Raw genomic sequence first — 21,641 nt, forward strand, 5'->3', positions numbered from 1 at the left:
TTTTTTTTTTTTTTTTTTTTTTTTTTTTTTTTTTTTTTTTTTTTTTTTTATCTCTGAATCATTCTTCTTCCTTGATCTTGATTCTTTCCCCTCTAGGGTTCTCTATTTTGAGATTTGATCTATAGATTTCTGTTTTTTTTTTCCTCATGAATTTGGCTCTGTTTCTTGTTGGTGTTTTGTTTGCGGATCTGACGTAATTGGCATTGTCGATTTATGATTTGATTTGATCGGTTTTGTAGACGACATCGCGGCGTCTTGCGGATCGGAAGGTGGAGAGGTTCGAGAAGAACATTTTGAAGAGAGGGGCCGTGCCCGAGACTACTACAAAGAAGGGAAAGGACTATCCTGTTGGTCCTCTTCTTCTTGGATTCTTCGTCTTTGTCGTCATTGGATCATGTGAGTATTTTCTTGGTCCGCGTTCCAGATTCTGAATGATAGTTTCATCTGCTTATGCTTATGTTTTCACCTATTCTGGATTTCTATTATATGGCTCAAGATTCTGTGCGGTTGTTTATCAATCATCATATATTTACCTTAATCTATCTAAAAAGAACATGATATCTAGAGGTCCTCTCTTCAAATTCTCATGAAGACCCAAAATGAAAGGTTGAGAATACATGTAATTATGTATATGCCATAGTTTTAATGTAACTGTAATATTTGTTTATAATGGTGTGTAGAAAGAATCATGGTAGCTAGTAATCCGTCCATCTTGAGCTTAGAATGAGTCCAAAATTATCCAGGATTCAATTCTATTCGTACTTTTGTTGTTCAAAGATGGCCCCAGAACACAATTTTCATTTAAGATCATGAATGATTATGTTGAGGCCTTCTTAGCTAGTAATCCGTCCATCTTGAGCTTAGAATGAGACCAAAATTGTCCAGGATTCAATTCTATTCATACTTTTGTGGTTCAAAGATGGCCCCAGAACACAATTTTCATTGAAGATCATGAATGATTATATTGTTGAGGCCTTCTTGCAGTAGAAGTGGTTTTTGGTTGTGTGTCTGTGGGCTGATGTTTTGTTCCATTGTTGAATCTTGCAGCACTTTTTCAGATAATCCGGACGGCAACAGGTGGAGGAATGGCATGATGAGAGGCATCTTCAGTTCTGAGTGGGGTAGCAGAAGAGGCAGGACATGAGGTTAGGCTAGAACTTGATGAGTTATTTGTTCTGTGTCTGTGCTACCCTGTAGGAGAAGTTTGTTAGTGTAGAGGGTAAAGAAGAGCATGGCCATTTATGGTCATCTTGTGAAGTACTTATTAAGAAAGTAAGCTAAATAAAATAACAGTGCGTTCACACACAAGTGCTATGCTATCATCCTATACTCTAATTCGTCCATTGTTGTTCTTCCTTCATGTCTTGATGATGATGATGATATCCAACTCTAAGGTGCACTTGTTTTCTACATGTGGGTTTGGTAAAAAGGATGCTTTTTTCAGTGGAAGTTTCTTCTTTTATAAGCACTTATGGTAGAAGAAACTCGAACACCCAAGTACTTTCCCTTTTGTGACCCTATTTAGAGCACTTGTTTATATTTAGAATCCATATAAGAAGGAAGGGTATGTGTGGAATTTTTAAGTTAATTTTAAAATTCATAGAATAGTGATACAAAGGACTAGATGTGATGAACATTGCTGAAGTTTTCATGTAAAGGGTAAGATTTTGAAATCTAGAAGGTAATGAAAAGTAATTTTAATTTTGCAATTCCTAAGTGTAAAAATGTAATATTTTAAACTCTAGGGATCGAATAGAAAAATTTGTAATGTTCTATGTTTGGAGATCCCATCTTTAGCATATGGCGTTTTCATCTTTAGCATATGGCGTTTTCATTCTTTGATTTTCAATTGATATGGCTTCTTCTCTTTTGTGATTTGATTTTTATCCCATTGATTTTTAATTTAGTTTATGTGATAGTCCCATGTATGTTAGTTGAGGAGGAGAACAAAATATGTGGAAACCTTTTTCTAGCCGTCCGAAAGGGAAAGCCCAAAGACAATATCTAACTTTTTTCTAGTAGACACGCTTTAAAAGCCTTGAGGGGAAGCTTGAAAGGGAAAGCCCAAAGATAATATCTGCTAGTAGTAGATATTGGGTCGTTTGATGGTTAGAATTTTAAGTTACTTTTTTCTAGCAGACACGCTTTAAAAGTCTTGAGGGGAAGCTTGAAAGGGAAAGCCCAAAGATAATATTTGCTAGTAGTAGATATTGGGTCGTTTGATCGTTAGAATTTTAAGTTTTTAGACTAAAATTTACCGTGTAATAGAAAATTGAATAAACAATATATGGTTGAGATCATATAAGTTAAATAATATAATAATATAACAAAAATATTTATTAATGTAAAAAAAAAAAAAATTGAAACAAATTTGGAAAATAAAAATTTATTGCAAATACAACTTTAATAGACAATAAGGACTAATTCTTTAAGACTAAGTTATACATATTCCTCAGTTACGTTGTAAAGATTTATTCTTATGCTTAAATTTTGAATTCTTATTTTTGAATTTTGAATTTTATTCTAAAAAATACGCTCGATAACTTTGAAATTAAAAAATATCTTTAAATTTAAAATAAATTATTAAAACGGATACAGTAGCTAATATGCAAAAATTAGATTACATAATATATTACAACTACATAGAAAATTAAAATTCATTTTTAAAAAATATTGATAAAATAATCAATAAATTTAGAATAAAGAATAAATTTGAAGGTTGAAATATAAAAAAAATAATTGTAACTTAATTTGAATGGAAAAGTGATGCCCCCAACATCCCATTTGAATCCATCTTCGTTTTTAAAACTCAAGAAATGAGAAGATTATATCTTCGTTTTTAAAACTCAAGAAACGAGAAGATTATATCTTCGTTTTTAAAACTCAAGAAACGAGAAGATTATCAAACATAGATACTAAATAATTACCGTGAGTTTTTTTCTTCGAATTCAAATTATGTATACCTTTAGCAATATGGTTAGTGAGAGTAATCTCGATTCAACTCCCAACTCATCTACCGCCCCTCTGTGTGCGGAGAAAGAGATGGATAGACGGGCCTCGGGCAGGGAGGCCGCCATGAGAAGCTTGGTGGAAGAGAAAAGGAAAAAAAGTGGAACATGAGAGATAAGAGGGTGTGAAATTAGCCAAGGAGACTGCCTGCAAGTACCAAATATTAGCCAAGCTGATTGATTAGTAGTTCTATATATGCAGGCAAGTCATCCTTGGCTACAACACCACCCTCTTCATTCCCATGCACCGCCACTCTTCCCATAACAAAAAAAAAAACACACCTCCTGGCCCCTACTGCTGCATCAAACTCCAATTTATAGACCCAACTGCGAGGCCATGGAGGAGGGTTTTGATACTCATTTTCAAAGTGGGCTATCAACACAAATAGTGCGATCCGCACTTGTCGACCTCCCATTACTTCCCTTTGCCCAATTCAACTACTTCTTCAACCTCACCCTTCGGCTTTTGCTTTTGTGGACTGACTCAGACTGCTCATAGCTTGGTGCAACTTTGTGTACTAAGATCATCCTTTTTTGTGAAAGAAAAGTTTTGTGTAACTAAAAGTGGAAACTGATCTGTGTGAATGCTCTACTTGCCTCTACATGTGCAAGCTATGTCAGTGTCTATGTAGCTTAGCTTTTGGGTGAGCCTAGGACTCACTTCTACTAATACTACTTATATTGCCAATATAATTGTGGTTTCAACTTCCCCCAATCATTCCCACTTAATAGTGTTTTCAGCCGAACTTAAGTATTTCATGGTTGGATTGGATTGAATCAAGTTGTTCGGATTGAACAAAATGCAACTCGAACAAGATGTTAACAAATGGCAACCAATCATTACTATAATCTATTATGTTATGAGGAACAATAATGTACTTGGAAGCTAAGTCTACAAGAAATTCACCAGTAATCCTTGCATGAACAGCTACCAGCTTCAAAACAATGAAATCTATTTGAATCTCTAACAGTTATTTTTCTCTTTGTGATCTTCGAAATAAACTTAATTGCATTATGACAATCTACACAAGTTCTTAGATTCTTGAAAATCTTGATTGGCGTACCTGTAGGGGTTGAAATGATTCCAAATGCAACTGCAAGTTTCTCGCTGTGGTAAGAAAGGTTTTGTTCTTTCTGCTCCAATTCCACATCGTGTAGTACAAAGTTAGTATCAGGTACATAGCCAACTTCCTTCATTCTCTTTGAGAGCTCGGCCAAATACTCGAGTATTTCCTTCGACTTCGGATGCGAGTTATCCCCGACAGTGAATGCGTGAACCTCTCTCTTGATCTCAATCCAACTCAAACCAGGCTTCTTCACTATTCCCCTGTTATCCATGGCCTTTCTGATCTTTGCTTCTTCAGCCCACTTCCCAGCAGTGGCATAAATATTGGCTAGGGTAATATAAGTGGCTGGATTCTCAGGCTCTATTTCAAATAAAGATTTTGCTGCTTTTTCTGCTAGTTCAAGGTTTCCATGTATTCTACAGCCACCAAGTAAAGAAGCCCATAAAAACTTATCTGGCTTCATAGGCATTTTGTTAATTAAGCTCTCAGCTTCTGTAAACCGGCCAGCACGGGCCAATAAGTCGATTATACAAGCATAGTGATCAGCGGTATGTGACAAACCATGTTTTTCCTTGATGGAGTGAAAATACTCAAGCCCCTTATCGACCAACCCAGCATGAGTACAAGCAGACAAAACTCCAACAAAAGTAATATGATCTGGCTTAGTGCCTGATTTAAGTAGCAATTCAAAGAAATGGAGGGCCTCATCATGTCGACCGTTTTGTGCATGACCAACAATTAACGAAGTCCATGAAACCAAATCGGGTCGGGGCATTCCTTCGAACACACTCTTGGCATTCTCGATGTTCCCACACTTGGAATACATATGAACAAGAGCGCTTGCTGCAAATGAAAATGGATTGAATCCTACACGAATCATGAAGGCATGAATTTGCTTACCCAAATCCTCTGCTGCGTGATCAGCACAAGCATTCAAGACACCAGCAAATGTGAACTCATTCGGTTTGATTTTCGAACTCATTAAGTGTCTAAATAAAGCAAATCCCTCTTCTCTCCTCCCATCTTCGAGGTACCTACCAATCATCGTTGTCCATGAAACAACATCTTTTTCCACCATTTTGTCAAAAATGTATCTAGCTTCCTCTATACTTCCACATTTCCCATACATATCCAATAGGGAGCTCCAAACTACCTCATCTGAATCCAACCCCATTCTCATAATATGACCATGTATCTCCTTTCCCATTTGTAAACTTGGAATAGCTGCTGAGGCAGCCACTGCACTAGATACAGTAAACTTGTTGGATTTTGAGTTCTCATGCTTTTGCATCAATCTATACAACTCTAACGCCTCTTCAGGACGGTTATGTCGAACACAACCATTAATTATTGCGGTCCAAGAAAAGCTATCTCTCTCAGGCATTTTGTCAAACAAATTTCTAGCCTTATCAAAATGCCCCCCTTGGACATAACCAGAAATCATGGTATTCCAGGAACACAAATCCCTTGCGACCATTTCATCAAATACTTTCTGGGCATCCACCAAACTCCCACATTTAGCATACATATCAAGCAAACGATTTGAAATGTAAATTCCAGGTATGAACCCAGAGGCTTTGATGTGGGCATGGACTTGTTTACCTTCTTCAAGAGCTCGTTGTTGAAGACAAAATTGTAATAAAGTCGAGTATATGGAAGCAAACGGTTTCTCTATGTGATAGATCAATTGAACCGCCTCTCTTAAACATCTTTTCTCACAGAGAATGTCTATAGCCTCTTTGAACTTCTTGTCATTACAAAGACGGTTTATATTGGCATCTTTCCCATCAAACAAGATAAACTTCTTCCCTATATGGGTTTGAGTAGTTAAATCTCTAGTTAAGATTCTTCGAGATAAATGTGGAACAAATCTTAGGAGCAGAAATGTCATAGCTTATAGAGTAATTGATGAAAGCCCGAAAACAGAAGAACTATTTCATATCCTCAAGCTTGAAAAAACATACAGTGATAATTTAGCACCCGGAATCCTTTTTCATACCGCCTTTACACTGCAACCAAAGAAATAAGAAACAGAATGAAAATAAAATAATTCCAACTAATCTTCGGCTAAACATAAGAAGAAAGAAGATAAAAGAAAAATCCAATTTCATCAAATACACATCAAAATCCAACCATTTCCTCGAAGTAGAATCAACAAGAAGACAAACCTTGAAGAGAATCGGATACTGATCTCTCTAAACTCTCCTATTTATTTAGCCCTCACAAGCTCTCCAAAACTAATCCTTCGAGTCACATCGACCCCTGACCAGTTGAGCCAGGGCCTTAGAGAGAATGGGAGAATGGGAGACTAGACGTTCACCAGTCGCTCGCTGGATCTTCGCGTGCGCCAGTAGAGAGAACGGGAGACAAGGCCGCTGGCCGGAGCTGTTGCAAGTGGCCAGCGATGAAGGAATCCGATGGGGGCGGCTGCTTCATGTGAGGGAGAGGGAGATAGAAGGAGAGGTTTTTGCCAAAATTTCCAACAAAGAGGATTGTATTTTATATTTTAATCTTTTTTATTTAATTTTTTACTCTTCGGTTATAATTTTTATTTTTCGAGAAAAGACTTATAAAATGCTCGAACTAAAACTAAATCACGGTTGACGTTAGTGACTACCTACGAAACTCGACAAATGTCGATCTAACACAACCTCTCCTCTCCAAAATGTGACATTTCAGGTAAATACAAAGGATCGTGTTCTTCGTGTTTTCATGAACAGAAGACACATTAGGTCATAACGGAGGAACGATAGCTAGAGTTTTGTGTTCGAGAAACTCATTCTATTAAAATCGAAAATCAATAACCAACACCGTAACTCTTCCAAGTGTTATGGTTGGACAAAATATTAACTGCCATCAAATTCACAGTCATATAAAGCTCTTTTAGAAACGCTAATAAAGCACTTTAGAATTGTCTCGTCAAATGTAACAGTTCATGCTCACTGCTAGCACATATTGTCCACTTTAGCTCGTTACATATCACTATCAGCCTCACGGTTTTAAAACATGTCTACTAAAGAGAAGTTTCCATACTTTTATAAGAAATGTTTCGTTTCCCTCGTCATATTAGGTATGTAGCTATGAAAATCGAGACGGGAAAATATGGAATGTGACAAACAATCCTCTGTGGTAGATTAAGGTAAAAAAAGGGATGTCCCAAACCCAAGCACAGCTCCAAACCTTGAGTTTCTTATTACAAATCAGTATTTCTGCAACACAAAACCATATTAATAGTAATAAATACACTCAATTATCATTAGAAACACATGAAGAACAAGAAGAAGATTGGTTAATCAAATCACACAAATCTGTTAAATGGTTTCCTTCTAACTCCAGTTGGTAGCGAAGCAAAGCTGAAGTTCCCGACCGATCGTAAAGATTGGTTGTCGTCTAACGTTGTATGATCCTTTGGCGACGACATCAAACCTCTGCTCCTAAACGATCCAGCACCTTGACTCATTGGAAACGACTGCCTCCTGCTAGATGATTCGCTTGTTGGTGTACCTGGAAACCTCTCCCTTGGGTTACTACGAGCTCGTACTTTTGATTTGGTCGAAACCGTAGGAGTCATGTAGTGTGGTGCCATATATGGAGGGCAGCTAACAAGACTGTCATCATCCTTTAACCTCATATCGAAAGGAGACAAAGCTCGGTTGCCTCGTGATCTCAAATCGTTGGACATGTTTGACCTTGCTGTTTGAGGGGTTCTCAATCGACGCGGTGACCGTGCTGGCTTTGCATTTGAGAATGCTGTTGATTTTGTTGACTTTGGTGTGGGAATATCTCTACCATCTAAGCCGAAACTGTACCGTGGGCTTGACTTCTGCTCCGGCTGAGGAGTTAACGATCTCGGTAGAGGATGCTTCGGAGAAGCTTCGGTAGGTAATGGACCTTCTAACCATTTCAACCACCTCGGAGCTCCCATAGAACAAGTATCCATTTGAGCATCCTGCCCCAACCTTGGAGTGGTTCTCTGCAAGTTTTGAACACAAAACATACATATTTCGAACAACGAGTTACCACAATGTAGACTACGATCGAATCTCGAAGCGGGGATACCTGGTGGGATTGGGAGTATGCATATGCCCTCGCTCGTTCTCGTTTAATGGCCGCTTCGACCTTCCTCTGCAATCGAGCGTCTTTTTCCTCCTTTGTTATCGAGCTTTCATCCCAACCATCATGATTACCTCCCTCAGACTATGCAGAAGTTCACAACCATAAGCATTACAGACCAAAGATTGAGAGAACAGTTCAATACTAAAATGAGCTCTAATATATTCATTCATACTAGAAACAAGAAACCTCAAAAGGAACTAGAACACGTACCGCATCGAAGGTACTGTGAACGTCTTTATCATTGGGATGATCCTGGGGTTGCCTCTGGGTATCGAGCATTTCGATCCGTCGTGATTGTATCTGAGATTGCACCCGAACCAATAGTTGCATCTGTTTCTTTGCATTCAGTGTCTGGCGCCTCACGTTATTCCCTCGTACGACGCCTAGAAGTCGCTCTTGACCCTTCAACGCTCTTAAGCTTTTCCTTGCCTGAAGAAGTATAGCAGTTCATTGCAAATTTTGAAGGGCATATCACTGGTCTTACTGATTTTCTATCAATGCAGATCCCTGGTCTTACCACATAACCTCTGTAGGCTGCTTGGATCTTAATAGCCGAAGAGAGCTGGCTCGTCCCGGTTGGGTCTGGAATGTAGCTGACAGCCTCGGGATGACTGACGGCTGTTGGGATTTGGCTGACTTCCTCGTGATGATGGACGACTGTTGGAATGTTGCTGACTTCCTCGTGATGATTGACGACGGTTGATGAACAAGCTCGAGAAGGAGAAGAAGCCTGAGGGGAAGCTGATTGAGGAGGAGGTATAGAGGGTGGTGTAGTAGATGGTGGTTCAGGAATAGGAGGCTGGAATGCTACTCTTTGTTGGTCCCTCTCATATTCGCTAAAGATTTTCTCAATACTGCTTGGCTTTCTAAAGATAGGAATGAAGGAACTGGACCCTCCTTTCCCATCTCCCTTCCTTTCATTGCTGCTATTATTCTCACGATCCTGCTATTCGTGATCAAAATCAATGCCGAGAAAGAACACGGTTGCGTGCACAAAACAAATTACGTAAACAAAACATAACAAAGTTAATCAGCTTTCATTGTAACAGCTCAAGATCGGTTGGGGAGGAGAACCGAACATTTTTTATAAGGGTGTGAAAACTTCTCCCTAACAGACACGTATTACAAACCTTGAGGGGAAGTCTGAAAGGAAAAGCCTCATGGGCTTGAGCCATTACAAATGGTATCAGAGCCAGACACCGAGGATGTGCCAACGAGGAGGCTGAGCCCCGAAGGGGTGGACACGAGGTGGTGTGCCAGCAAGGACACTGGGCCCAAAGGGGGTGGCACGAGGTGGTGTGCCAACAAGGACACTGGCCCCAAAAAGGGTGGACACGAGGTGGTGTGCCAGCAAGTATACTGGGCCCAAAGGGGGTGGCACGAGGTGGCATGCCAGCAAGGACACAGGCCCCGAAAGGGGTGGACACGAGGTGGTGTGCCAGCAAGAACACTTGCCTCGAATAGGGTGGCACGAGATGGTGTGCCAGTAAGGACACTGGGCCTAAAGGGGGTGGCACAAGGTGGTGTGCCAACAAGGACACTGGCCCCAAAAAGGGTGGACACGAGGTGGTGTGCCAGCAAGTATACTGGGCCCAAAGGGGGTGGCACGAGGTGGCGTGCCAACAAGGACACAGGTCCCGAAAGGGGTGGACACGAGGTGGTGTGCCAGCAAGAACACTGGCCCCGAATAGGGTGGCACGAGATGGTGTGCCAGTAAGGACACTGGGCCTAAAGGGGGTGGCACAAGGTGGTGTGCCAACAAGGACACTGGCCCCAAAAAGGGTGGACACGAGGTGGTGTGCCAGCAAGTATACTGGGCCCAAAGGGGGTGGCACGAGGTGGCGTGCCAACAAGGACACAGGTCCCGAAAGGGGTGGACACGAGGTGGTGTGCCAGCAAGAACACTGGCCCCGAATAGGGTGGCACGAGATGGTGTGCCAGTAAGGACACTGGGCCCAAAGGGGGTGGCACAAGGTGGTGTGCCAACAAGGACACTGGCCCCAAAAAGGGTGGAGACGAGGTGGTGTGCCAGCAAGTATACTGGGCCCAAAGGGGGTGGCACGAGGTGGCGTGCCAACAAGGACACAGGTCCCGAAAGGGGTGGACACGAGGTGGTGTGCCAGCAAGAACACTGGCCCCGAATAGGGTGGCATGAGATGGTGTGCCAGCAAGGACACTGGCCCCAAAGGGGGTGGAGACGAGGTGGTGTGCCAGAAAGGACACTGGCCCCGAATGGGGTGGACACGAGGCAGTGTGCCAGTGAGGACGCTGGGTCACGAAGGGGGTGGATTGGGAGGTCCCACATCGATTGGAAAAAGGAACGAGTGCCAGCGAGGACGCTGGGTCTCGAAGGGGGTGGATTGTGAGATCCCACATCGATTGAGGAGGAGAACTAAACATTTCTTATAAAGGTGTGGAAACCTCTCCCTAACAAACGCATATAAAAAACCTTGAGGGGAAGCCCGAAAAAGAAAGCTCAAAGAGGACAACATCTGCTAGCGGTGGTGAGCTTAAACGGTTACAATCATAATCATACTCATACTCATAATAAGTCAAGAAACAACTTACCTCTCCTGAATGACAAGTGAAAAACCTCTTTATAATAGAAAACCAACTCCCTTGCTTTCCCATCTTCCCTGCATCAATTTCTCACCCTGAAAGAGAAGGAAATGGAAGCTTCAGCTTCAGTACAGCCATTTTTACAGTATCTATAACCAGTAATAAACTCATTCTTCTACTAATTGCTTGCCCAACATCGATCAAACAAGAACAAATACAAGTAAAAGCATGCATACCAAAACTCCTACCAAAAACAGATGTTCTTCAGTGATGAGTAGCAAAATAAACCATATGGGCATAAATCAGTATCAAGTTGATCACCAACCAAGAAAAGTAGAAGCAAAAATCCCTACCAAACCCCAAAAGGGTTCCACCCAAACTCCCTGATCGATATCATACCTGCTAAGAACACTACTCCGGGGTACCTTACATCCTTCAACCAGATAACAACAAGCACAAGGACAAGCAAGAAACAAAAACAGATAACATTTCACAGCGAAACAAAGCCATAGGTTGCAAGAATTAGCAGCATGAAGTCCACATCCAACACAGAACACAGACAAATTTTAACCAAACCCCAATTTCCAATAGAGAAAAAGGGGAAAGGGATTAATCTGAACAAGTTAAGCATGAACAGTAGCGAAGAACACCAACCACTAAAAACCCAAAAAAGCTTAACCAAAAAAAACAGTACCCAGAATGATTCCTGTGAGAGATCTTCGAAAGTCGCCCTTCCAAAAAGCTGTAAACAACAACCAAAAGGGGAAAAAAAAGAAAAAAACAGAGACAAGGGTTGTCTCTATTTCAACTTGGGAGGCTTCTTCCTCAGCTATATGCTGAATTGTTGGAAGAAAAACCTTGTTGGGGGCAGCCCCTTTCTCGTTTTCCTCTCATAGAACTCCGGTTTTCTCAAGATATGTATGCGAAGAACAAGAAGAAGAAGATGATGATGATGAAAAAGGGAGAAAAAGGGGGGAAATGGGTGCCAAATTTCTTAATGGTTGAACCAACTTTAACTTTATAGTGGGTGTGGGGCGGGGGAAGGGGAGACTGGGTTAACAACTCAACAGCACATCAAACGTGTTGCCGTGCGCTTGCTTGCCTGCTTGTTGCCGGCTTGCTTGCTCAACGGTTGAATTGTGAAGATAGGCATCCTATAAAGAATTGTGGACTCTTCTTCCCTTTCTTTTTTGTTTCCATTATCACTTTTCTTCTTTACAAAATATCTTTCCCTTTCTTTTATTTTCACCCCAAATTACATTTTTAGTTTCCCCAACGGTTTGATCCTCGATCGCTATAGTAAATTTCGTCCGTTCACGACCTTCTATGAGGAGGATCCTCTTCTTTTATTTTAGATTTAGAACGTGTACTTCCTGTGATTTGAAACGGAGGAGAGAGCTCTTAGGCTCATCTCCTTCGTGGAAAGGAAGTTCTTCGTTGGAGAGGGACCAACCTCGACGACGACGACCTCAAGTTCTTCGACACACGGTGCCTTTGATTTTTTTTTAATATAAAGTACATTAATTAATTTAATTTATCATTAAAATAATAGGATGATATTATAAAATATTAAATAAATAGAAGATGGATATACATTTAGAAGAAAAATTGGTAAATATTATTTTTTAACTAAAATAAAAATAATTTTATAGTCTAAGTGAAGGGTTACATTTATATTTTATTAATAAATTATTAAAAGTCAAAATTAGTCATCATCAATCACACTAATTCGATTATTGTCGTGCAGGCAATATTTAAGTCAATAACATAAATTCTTCTTTTAAAAAAATGTTTTCTTAGAATAAAAAAATAATAATAATAAATTTAAAAATATCAACTTTTCCTATCTATATTTAATATTTAGAAGTCAAAAATTTGAATTGCATGACATTAAAGTATACGTAGTTGTGATGTAACAGCTAGATCCAGCGCCACCAGATATTGTCCTCTTTGACTGTATTTTAATGGTATCAGAGCCAGGCGCCGGACGATATGCTAGCCTTCTCGTTGTTTCTCGAAGGGGGTAGACATGAGGCGGTGTGCCAGTAAGAACGCTGGGCCCCAAAGGGAGTGGATATGGTGGCAGTCCCACATTGATTGGAGGAAGGAAAGAGTGCCAACGAGGACGCTGGGTCCCAAAGGGGGTGGATTGTGATGTCCCACATTGGTTAGAGGAGGAGAACAAAACACCATTTATAAGGGTGTGGAAACCTTCCCGTAGCAGACGCGTTTTAAAACCTTGAGGGGAATTCAATCATGATTTTAAAGCCAAAAGGGAAAGTCCAAAGAGAACAATATCTCCTAGGGTAGATCTCGACTATTGATTTTATAATTGATTATCTCTCAAAATTCAATCAAAAATAAAATTAAATGCGTTAATAACTATTTAAGAAGAGACTCCATAATTTCTTTATTTTAGAAAAAAGTGTTTTAATTCCAATTAATTCAAACGAGTTTAATTTAATATCCTAATAATTATATCTTAAAAAGAAAAAAGCAAAATTTTGTGGGATTAAATGAAGAGGGAAGAATATGATGGAAAATTCAATATTAAATATAATTTAAGGTTTTTTTTACAAAGTTGACTTTTCTTCACTTTATAAAAAATTTAAAAACACAGTCAAATTTAATAATTAAATAATTATTGAAAACTAATAACCAATTTTGACTGGAGTTTTTAAGACACTTTTAATTTTCTAATTTCTAGGTTTCAAAATAAAAAATTAATAAAATTTTATGATAATTTAATCTTTAAATTTCTTTACCCAAAATTTTAAAATAAAAATAAAAATTGGGCAGAATTTTGACGAAATTAAGGAAATTGGACATTTTGACATTTTGAATTTTCATAAAAATATAATGACGACATTTTCTTTAATGAAAAAAATAACTCGAATGTCAAAAATGTCATGTCATTGACACGTGGCTGTATAGAGGAATGTATGCCAATTTTATTAAAAATTAAAGAAAATGTCAAAAACCAAAAAATAAATTAATTAGTTTTAGTCAAATATTCAAATGCCAGAAAATTATTTAATTATAAACGACAGGGCATCTGCTTTTTAATTTTTTAATTTTTTAATTTTTTAATTTTTTAATTTTTGGTGTCCAATTGATTAAGTTTAAAATATTAAAACCCAAGAGACAATAAATTCTTTTCAATGGTCAAAAGAAAAAAACTAAAATCACGTTCGGATGAGATTGAGCCTAACGATATGAAATTATGATTAAAAAATCTTAAAAAATTGATAGTTAGAATATTTGTTAAAATCACCCCACGATCAAAGTTTTCTATTTATAATCCTTTTCAGAATACAGAAATATGATAAATTACAAATGATATGAAAATAATAATAAATGAATACAAAATATTTGCCTATAATAAAATGGTAAATATGATAATTAGGGAACCTATAATAAATGGTCAAATATGATACCTACAGTAAACCATAATTTAAGGCTAAATATCTTTAACTATAGCCATGCACAACTTGTCAAAGGGACTATAGTTTTAATTATCTTTTTTTTTTTTTTTTTTGTAAGGAACCCTACATAAAGTTTATTTAAAAAAAAGAGAGAGAGATAATAAATAAAAAGAAATTATTTTAATGTTGATAAATAAAATAAATTTATAAATAACATAAAATACATAAAGCTTTTCATTATTAGGAATCAAAATTAAAAAATAAAATAAAGAGAAGAAAAAGAAGAAGAAAAAAAAGTGTCCATTGATTCCTTCCATTAGCTGTAATAATTATATGAACTTAATTTAGGGATGAAAAATTAGGCATTCATTGGCTTTTGTTCAAAAGTACCCTCCCCACTTGACCCACAAATTTTTAGCTTAATAAAAAAATTAATGGAAATAATTGGAATTATGAGGGCAATTTAGTAAATAGCCATTTCATTTGGAATCTTTCAACTTCTTTTTCTTAATAAAACAATTTTTGTAAAGAAAAAGAAAAAAAGGAATTATTTAATATGTCTTACGACATTATTACATTATTAACATAATAGCCATAAACCGGGTGTTGTTTATTCAAAATTTTGTTTATAATAAAAATAAAAAAATATGTTAATTTTAAAATTTAATTTAGAACAGTTCAACTAATAACCTAACTCAAACTATACGAGTTTAGTTGGGTTAATCGAATGATTTTTTTAAATAACGTGCATAACTATACTTCATTTATGTACGTGTACGATGGAGATGAACTCAAAATTTGAGAAAAAAGAAAATATAAAATCATCATATTTATTGTCCACATAGAGATCAGAATCCCCATTGAAAAAAGAAAATAAAGGCATGCAAAGAGATTTCTTTATTGACTTTTACTTTTCTTTAATGACTGCAAAAGTGAAGAAGGAATCCTCTTTCAAACCTTTATCATTTGGTTTCTACTCTTCTCTCATTATCTATTCCACGACGAGTTTTCACATCGCGACGTCGTTTGTTAATGATTTTCTTTGAAAAACCCTTCTCGACTGATGAACGGGACGAGGATGAATGCGGGGCTACGGCTTTTACAGATACTACATCCTTATATTAGCAGAAACTCTCCCAACAATCATCTACTTAGGATATTGTTCACAACTATTTTTCTCATTGGAAAAAGTTTTTCCGATGTCCTTTTTGCAGTCATTAAAGAAAAGAAAATGTCAATAAGGAAAAATTTGCGTTCGGTTACTCGTTCAACTTGTAGACATAATAGACATCATAATGTTAAACTCGCCGATCAATGTCATATCTAAAAGCAAAAACATTACTGGTATTGTTTATCTTCTTCATCCAAAATTACCTTGAAGTTGTTATCAACGAACACCAGCCTCAGCGACCCGTCTTTTCTCTCGAGCTACTAGCATTTCATAATCCTGCAATATGCAATACATGGCATCGATATGAATGCATATGATCAATATTTTTTTTCTTCCTTTTCTTGTTAATGAAAAATAATCACGAGTTACAAGGAAATTATAATAGAAAAACTTTCATAGTTACAAAAGTCCGAGTAGCACTTTGATTAGAGGCCAGGTACTAAGTACATTCAGCACGCGATTGTCAAAATTCTTGTAGTCATCATGAAAAATCTCATTGTTGTTTCCTATGTAACCATTGTTTGGAACTACGACCCTCCGCAATTGTATGATATTTTATCCATTTTGAGCCTAAACTCTCATGACTTTGCTTTACTTAATAATCCTATGATCAACCTCTTAATTAGCCGATGTGGGACTCCTCTCCCAACAATCCTCCACAATCCTCATTTTGAGCAAAGTATATTATAGAGCCTCCCCTGAGGCCTATGGAGCCCTTGAACAACCTCTCCTCAATCGAGACTCGACTTTTTCTTTGGAGCCCTCGAACAAAGTACACCCTTTGTTCGACATTTGAGTCACTTTTGACTACACCTTTAAGGCTCGCAACTTATTTTGACATTTGAGGATTCTATTGAGATGACTAAGTTAAGGGCATGACTTTGATACCAGATTGTTGAACGCAACTCTTCGTGGGAAACACTCACACTTTTTATTAACACCAATTGAAAAGAGATTACAAGACACTCTATAGAAACTACTGCATTATGTGCTTTGTATTTCTTGAGATGAAAACCTAAGTAAGGTGGAGGGTCAGTCAATCTGTTTCTAAGATATCTAAATCTTTTTCCAATAACTAGGTATAAAATATCTATATCATTTTCTTAAAATATCTAGATATCTTTATTCCTAAAATATATAAATCATTTTACTAAAATAAATATACAATAGACTGATACAATTATTGGACTTGACCCTATCAGGCTAGTGATACAATTATTGGACTTGACCCTATCAGGCTAGTGATGGCAAGGTTCAACGTCCTTTCGTAGTTATCAGCCGTTCAAAAAATTATAGCTTTGTCTTTGACCAACCAAACCTGAAAACACTTCCAAAACAGTCCACAATGTCCTTTCGACGATAGATATTGCAGCCGCTATAAACTTTCAGAGTTTCCACATCCTTACAACACAAATAATGGAAGGATTTCTTTTCCGAATTCTACCTTGAGTATGAACAATTGTAGCTAAAATGGCTAGAAAATACACTCTAGGGAAAGGACACACGACTCGGATGTTTAGGAGGTACGTCTTTCCCAATGGAAGGTAAGTTGATTTGTCTACGTAGTAATTCGACCATACACGTATTCATCTTCCTAAGCTTCAACAATGCAGGTAAAACTAACATCAAGTATACGTATCCTACGTTTACGTGTACGTTTTCCCTACATAACAAGGTTATCAGGGAAATTACCTTCACAATAGCCTGTGCGCAAAACTTTCCCGAAAGAACAGCACCTTCCATAGAAGCTAAATACTTCTGTTTCGTGTAGTCACCAGCTAAATAAAATCCCTCGATAGGAGATCGTTGTAAGGGGCGACAAGGTTCACAGTCGGGAACAGTCTTATAAACAGACCTGTAACCAATATCAAATTAAGGAGTCATAAATATATCGAATTTATTCTAGAAAAGACTGAACAGACTCTTAAGTTACTGATTCTATGTTTGTTTACCTTGGGGTTTTAACAACGTGGTACTTCATAATCTTAGCTTTGCTCTGATCAGCAGAAATTTCATCAGGAAATAGTTTAGCTAGTTCCATCATTGTGGCATCAATAATTTCCGAGTCGCTCCGGGAAATCCACTCTTCTGCAGGGGCAAAGACTAGTTCCAACATGGACTGGTTTGGGTTGTAATATTCCTGCATCAGAAAAGCAAGGGGAATATCACTGCTGAGAATATAAAAAGCTCCGAAAGATATGGTCAATTAGTAAGGAATCAGCAACAAATTGATCAAACGTTGTGGTTGTTGTTTTAGTGTAACGGCCTAAGCTAGCCGATATTGTTCTCTTTGGGTTTACCCTTTCGAGCTTCCCTTCAAGGTTTTTTAAAACGCGTCTACTAGGGAGAGGTTTCCACGCCCTTATAAAGAATGTTTCGTTCTCCTCCCCAACTGACGTAGGATCTCGCAATCCATCCCCCTTCGGGACCCAACATCCTTGCTAGCACACCGCCTTGTGTCCACCCCCTTTCACGGCTTAGTCTCCTTGCTGGCACATTGCCCGATGAGTGGCTCTGATACCATTTGTAATGACTCAAGCCCACTGCTAGCAAATATTGTCCTCTTTGGGCTTTCCCTTTCGAGCTTCCCCTCAAGGTTTTAAAACGCATCTGCAAGGATGAGATTTCCACACCCTTATAAAGAATGTTTCGTTCTCCTCCCCCACCGACGTGGGATCTCACATTTAGCGTGCCTTAGAGTTGAGCTTTAGTTTGATGGGTCATTTTAGTTTCTTGCTCAATCTCATATTCTCTGTTTTTCTTTATTCTATTTTCTTTTTCACTCCCCAAGGGTTTTGAATGAAAAAAAATAATCTGGAAGTATTTACATAGTTGCAATCATACCTTACATGTAACCGACATGTCAGCATAAACACTAAGAAGCGGACTCCTGCATTCAGGTAATGAAATGGAAAATACTTAGTTTCAAGTGTAAAACCAATAGAAGCATCTGATTTCATGTAATCTTAATAAACAAAGAACCTGCTAAAAAGTAAGTGATCATATGTATTCTTCAGTTTCCGGTCAAACCTGCAAAGAAAAACAATATCACCAAATTACTGATAATATAAAAGCACGTCCCATGTTTATATATCTTGAAACACTCATAAATTAATCGCCACGGAGAATGATTAGGGTATCCCAGTTAAAGCTCTCGTCATCTTATAAACATCTTTAACGAACTCAAATTCCTTAACGAACTTGGAACTGTTCGAGGCCTGAGAGTCTACATTTAGGAAACGTTGCCACCACATTGCTCCACACAACTTGAGCATGGGCAATCAACATAGGGAACTAGCTTGCTTCCACTGGTGCAGTGGAAGAGCTTACTGTACAAGATCGGATGTCATAATAATCTTGGAAAGCTAGTCCATTTAGATTTTTCGTAGTCATTCGAGTCATGATCTAGCATATCCTACCATATGTGGACATTGATAACTGGAACTCCAACTAATTTGTCCAGCTTTTTGAAGTACGGGATCTCTTTCCAGTCATTAGGTAGAAGAAGCTTCAGGATATCGACTGCGCACGATAAATGCATATCATTTTAAGTGAAATAAAAAGATATAATATAATTATGCATATAAGATTTCACCAAAAATTATGTTGTTTACCAGGAGTGGCAAATACATAGGCATCTCCTTCAATGACACTCCCATCGTTTAACAAGAACCTATTCACTGTTCCATCATTGTTTAACTCAATTTTTTGTATCCTTGAATTAAGCCGTACTTCACCACCCAATGACTGAATATGCTCGACAATTGGCTCACAAAGCCTCTCAGGTGGATTTCCATCTAAGAAAGCCATCTTAGAGCCATGCTTCTCCTACAGGAGTTACAGGTAAAAGAATTAGTGAGGCTCAGATCATAAGTAAAATTCATAATTCGATTCTCGACGAGTAGCCACGATTTCAATGACAGCCAGCATGAGCATTACTGAAACAGTTGTAGAGGTATTAAGATACTAACTAATTCATCAAATTTGTTTTGAAACCAAATAGTTAGGAAAAATACACAACGGTACAACAAAACGTCGTAGAGGGAGCGGAAACTGAAATAATTGAACTGTTTAGATCATCCATTTATCTAATTCATGTGATTGATTGATAAAGTTCGCACCAAAGAAGCATATGAAGGTTTCGAATTAGCTCGCTGAAGGCTTCATCTTGGCATTCCTATTCAAGCTGTTCATGGGGTTTTCACTGGAGTGCCTTTATATTTCCTTTTTTTTGCTTTTGTTTACTCACTTCTCGAGTTTATATCTTTGAGTATTAGTCTCTTTTCATTACATCGTTCAAAAACTTGATAAGGGAGTGAAAATTTATACCAGTAAAGGTGTGAACATTTACACCAATGAAGAGCATTAAAGAGAACCAATTCCATAACGCTATCAAAAGAAATCAATTCAATAGTCTTATTGCGCAAAGAACTAATCATACCTGAAGAAATCGATTCAAAGCAATCAAAATGCATTGCATAGAAAGTTCATCGGGGTTAATGAAGTTTAGAGCCTTTGACATAGCAATAAACACCTCAGTTGTTACACGATCAGGTACTCCCTGGAAAACAGAAAAAATAAATGTCAACACAGTTAGTAAATACTCCAAATAGCTAACAAATGAAAAGTTTTATCCCGCAATATTTTTCTCTTCATAATCTATCATGTGTAATGAGGTCATGGAGACTGGAGTACTTGTTCATTAAGCATAAGTGTAAGATCCCACATCGGTTGGGGAGGAGAACGAAGCATCGTTTATAAGAGTGTGGAAACCTCTCCCTAGCAAACGTAATTTAAAACCTTGAGGGGAAGCCCAGAAGGGAATGCTAAAAAAGGACAATATCTACTAGCGGTGGACTTGGGTTGTTACAAATGGTATCAAAGCCAGACACCGGGCGATGTGCCAGCAAGGAGGCTGAGCCCCGAAGGGGGTGAACACGAGGTGAGTCCCGAAGGGGAGTAGATTGGAGGTCCCACGTCAATTGGAGAAGGAAACGAGTACCAGCGAGGACGCTGTGTTGGTGGCAATAGAAAACTGAAGTGAGATTGAGAGAAGTAATTTGAATGATGGGGAGGGAGGTCCTTTTATAGGGGGATCCCCGGAGTTGGTTGAGATTTTTGTGGATGAAATTGAATTCACCTCCTCCTTCTCTTCCGTAGTAACTAATTCAAACTTTTATTATTAGCTTCAACACGCTGGGCCCGAAAGAGGTGGATTGTGAGATCTCACATCGGTTGGGGAGGAGAACGAAGCATCCTTTATAAGGGTGTGGAAACCTCTCCCTAGCATACGCGTTTTAAAACCTTGAGGGAAAGCCCAAAAAGGACAATATCTACTACGGTGAGCTTGGGCTATTACAACAAGCTAGCTACCATAATCTAAAATTCAGATTTTGGAGATTCCCATTGGCAATTGTATCACCTAGAATCTGAAAGTTTCTTTCAGTGTGTGCAGCTCAGAGATTCAATAAAATAGTATGGCATGCTAATCATACCCGACTTCTCATCCACTCTTGCACAGTTAAATTATCTTGAGCCTCAACATAAGATTGCCCACCAAGCATTGCCGGGAGGAGCCCAATCGCAAATTTAATTTTCTCTGGCCAAGTAAGCATCTCGTTGTTCCTTAAAATGGCCCATATCCCTGTCATCAATTCTCAAAGTTTTAGGAAACCTGAATTACTGGTAACATAAAATATTTCCAGAGACCAAAGGAAACAAAATGATGATTTATCAAATAAAGAAATGCATACAACCAGCTTCATCGGTAGACTGTGCGACTCACATTCAGAACGCACAGGGCGTTACATCAATTCAGCACAAGATGATATGACATTCATTGTCAAAGAGAGAGAAGGAATTTCGCAAAACGACCCCAAGTAACCATTATAGCTCTGAGGCATATACTTATTCAAGAACTTTGTGAGGTAAATTATCAAACAAATCTAAAAATAGTTCCAACAGACCAACTAGCTAGCTGAGTGAACCACGCTACAGTACATGTTATAAGAAGTTTCATCATTGCAAATCATGATTAGCCCTCTGTAGCACCTAAGCCCACCGCTAATAGATATTGTCCTCTCTAGGCGTTCCCTTTCAAGCTTCCCCTCAAGGTTTTTAAAACGCGTCTGCTAGGGAGAGGTTTCCACACCCTTACAAAGAATGTTTCGTTCCCTCTCCAACCGATGTGGGATCTCACAATCCACCCCCCTAGACCCAGCGTCCTCACTGACACTCGTTCCTCTCTCCAATTGATGTGAGATCTCACAATACACCCCCCCCCCCCCCCCCCCCC

At 38.4% G+C, this 21,641-nt stretch overlaps 4 protein-coding genes across 7 annotated transcripts in view; 1 reads left to right on the forward strand and 3 right to left on the reverse strand.

The window, feature by feature from the left end:
- Positions 1–1,353, forward strand: part of LOC111458060 (stress-associated endoplasmic reticulum protein 2-like) — a 1,921-nt gene extending 568 nt beyond the window's left edge. The window contains exons 2-3 of the mRNA XM_023100558.1: positions 240–396; positions 1,048–1,353. Coding sequence (XP_022956326.1) covers positions 240–396; positions 1,048–1,094 — 204 coding nt within the window. The 3' untranslated portion in view covers positions 1,095–1,353. The remainder of the gene's footprint in view (positions 1–239; positions 397–1,047) is intronic.
- A 2,474-nt stretch (positions 1,354–3,827) lies between these two features.
- Positions 3,828–6,552, reverse strand: LOC111458057 (pentatricopeptide repeat-containing protein At4g37170-like). Its single transcript, XM_023100556.1, has 2 exons — positions 6,244–6,552; positions 3,828–6,084 (listed from the first exon to the last, which is right to left on the reverse strand). Exon 2 carries the CDS (start codon positions 5,964–5,966, stop codon positions 3,912–3,914), a length of 2,055 nt encoding a protein of 684 aa, XP_022956324.1. The 5' UTR covers positions 5,967–6,084; positions 6,244–6,552; the 3' UTR covers positions 3,828–3,911.
- A 682-nt stretch (positions 6,553–7,234) lies between these two features.
- LOC111457869 (protein IQ-DOMAIN 14-like) lies at positions 7,235–11,880 on the reverse strand. Of its 2 annotated transcripts, none has more exons than XM_023100294.1 (6): positions 11,445–11,880; positions 10,760–10,845; positions 8,709–9,137; positions 8,402–8,620; positions 8,135–8,272; positions 7,235–8,048 (listed from the first exon to the last, which is right to left on the reverse strand). In XM_023100294.1, the coding sequence occupies exons 2-6, from the start codon at positions 10,820–10,822 to the stop codon at positions 7,374–7,376; spliced, it is 1,524 nt and encodes a 507-aa protein (XP_022956062.1). In that variant the 5' UTR covers positions 10,823–10,845; positions 11,445–11,880; the 3' UTR covers positions 7,235–7,373. The 2 variants fall into 2 exon arrangements, with proteins under 2 accessions (XP_022956062.1, XP_022956063.1); XM_023100295.1 differs by having other exon boundaries at positions 8,709–9,134; positions 11,445–11,878.
- Positions 11,881–15,044: 3,164 nt separating this feature from the next.
- LOC111457519 (15-cis-phytoene desaturase, chloroplastic/chromoplastic-like) overlaps positions 15,045–21,641 on the reverse strand; it is a 10,449-nt gene continuing 3,852 nt past the window's right edge. For 2 of the 3 annotated variants that reach the window (XM_023099748.1, XM_023099749.1), the window contains exons 7-15: positions 20,842–20,990; positions 19,788–19,907; positions 18,961–19,174; positions 18,766–18,868; positions 18,329–18,376; positions 18,191–18,236; positions 17,299–17,486; positions 17,039–17,201; positions 15,393–15,622 (exon numbers count right to left, since the gene is read on the reverse strand). In XM_023099748.1, the coding sequence (XP_022955516.1) occupies positions 15,563–15,622; positions 17,039–17,201; positions 17,299–17,486; positions 18,191–18,236; positions 18,329–18,376; positions 18,766–18,868; positions 18,961–19,174; positions 19,788–19,907; positions 20,842–20,990 (1,091 nt within the window). In that variant the 3' untranslated portion in view covers positions 15,393–15,562. Of the gene's footprint in view, positions 15,623–17,038; positions 17,202–17,298; positions 17,487–18,190; positions 18,237–18,328; positions 18,377–18,765; positions 18,869–18,960; positions 19,175–19,787; positions 19,908–20,841; positions 20,991–21,641 lie in introns of all 3 variants that reach the window. The other variant, XM_023099746.1, reaches the window with a different exon arrangement.

This window comes from Cucurbita moschata, unplaced genomic scaffold (genome assembly GCF_002738365.1).
Source record: "Cucurbita moschata cultivar Rifu unplaced genomic scaffold, Cmos_1.0 Cmo_Scf00020, whole genome shotgun sequence".
In the NCBI taxonomy this organism is placed as follows: domain Eukaryota; kingdom Viridiplantae; phylum Streptophyta; class Magnoliopsida; order Cucurbitales; family Cucurbitaceae; genus Cucurbita; species Cucurbita moschata.

What these genes read in the sequence shown, in the direction of transcription:
- LOC111458057 (XM_023100556.1), bottom strand. Translation starts at nt 5,966, where the DNA reads ATGACATTTCTGCTCCTAAGATTTGTTCCACATTTATCTCGAAGAATC.
- LOC111457869 (XM_023100294.1), bottom strand. Translation starts at nt 10,822, where the DNA reads ATGGGAAAGCAAGGGAGTTGGTTTTCTATTATAAAGAGGTTTTTCACT. An exon ending in TCACTTGTCATTCAGGAGAG is followed by an intron (nt 9,138 to 10,759) that starts GTAAGTTGTTTC and finishes GATCACGAATAG; the next exon opens with CAGGATCGTGAGAATAATAG. An exon ending in CATACTCCCAATCCCACCAG is followed by an intron (nt 8,049 to 8,134) that starts GTATCCCCGCTT and finishes CAAAACTTGCAG; the next exon opens with AGAACCACTCCAAGGTTGGG.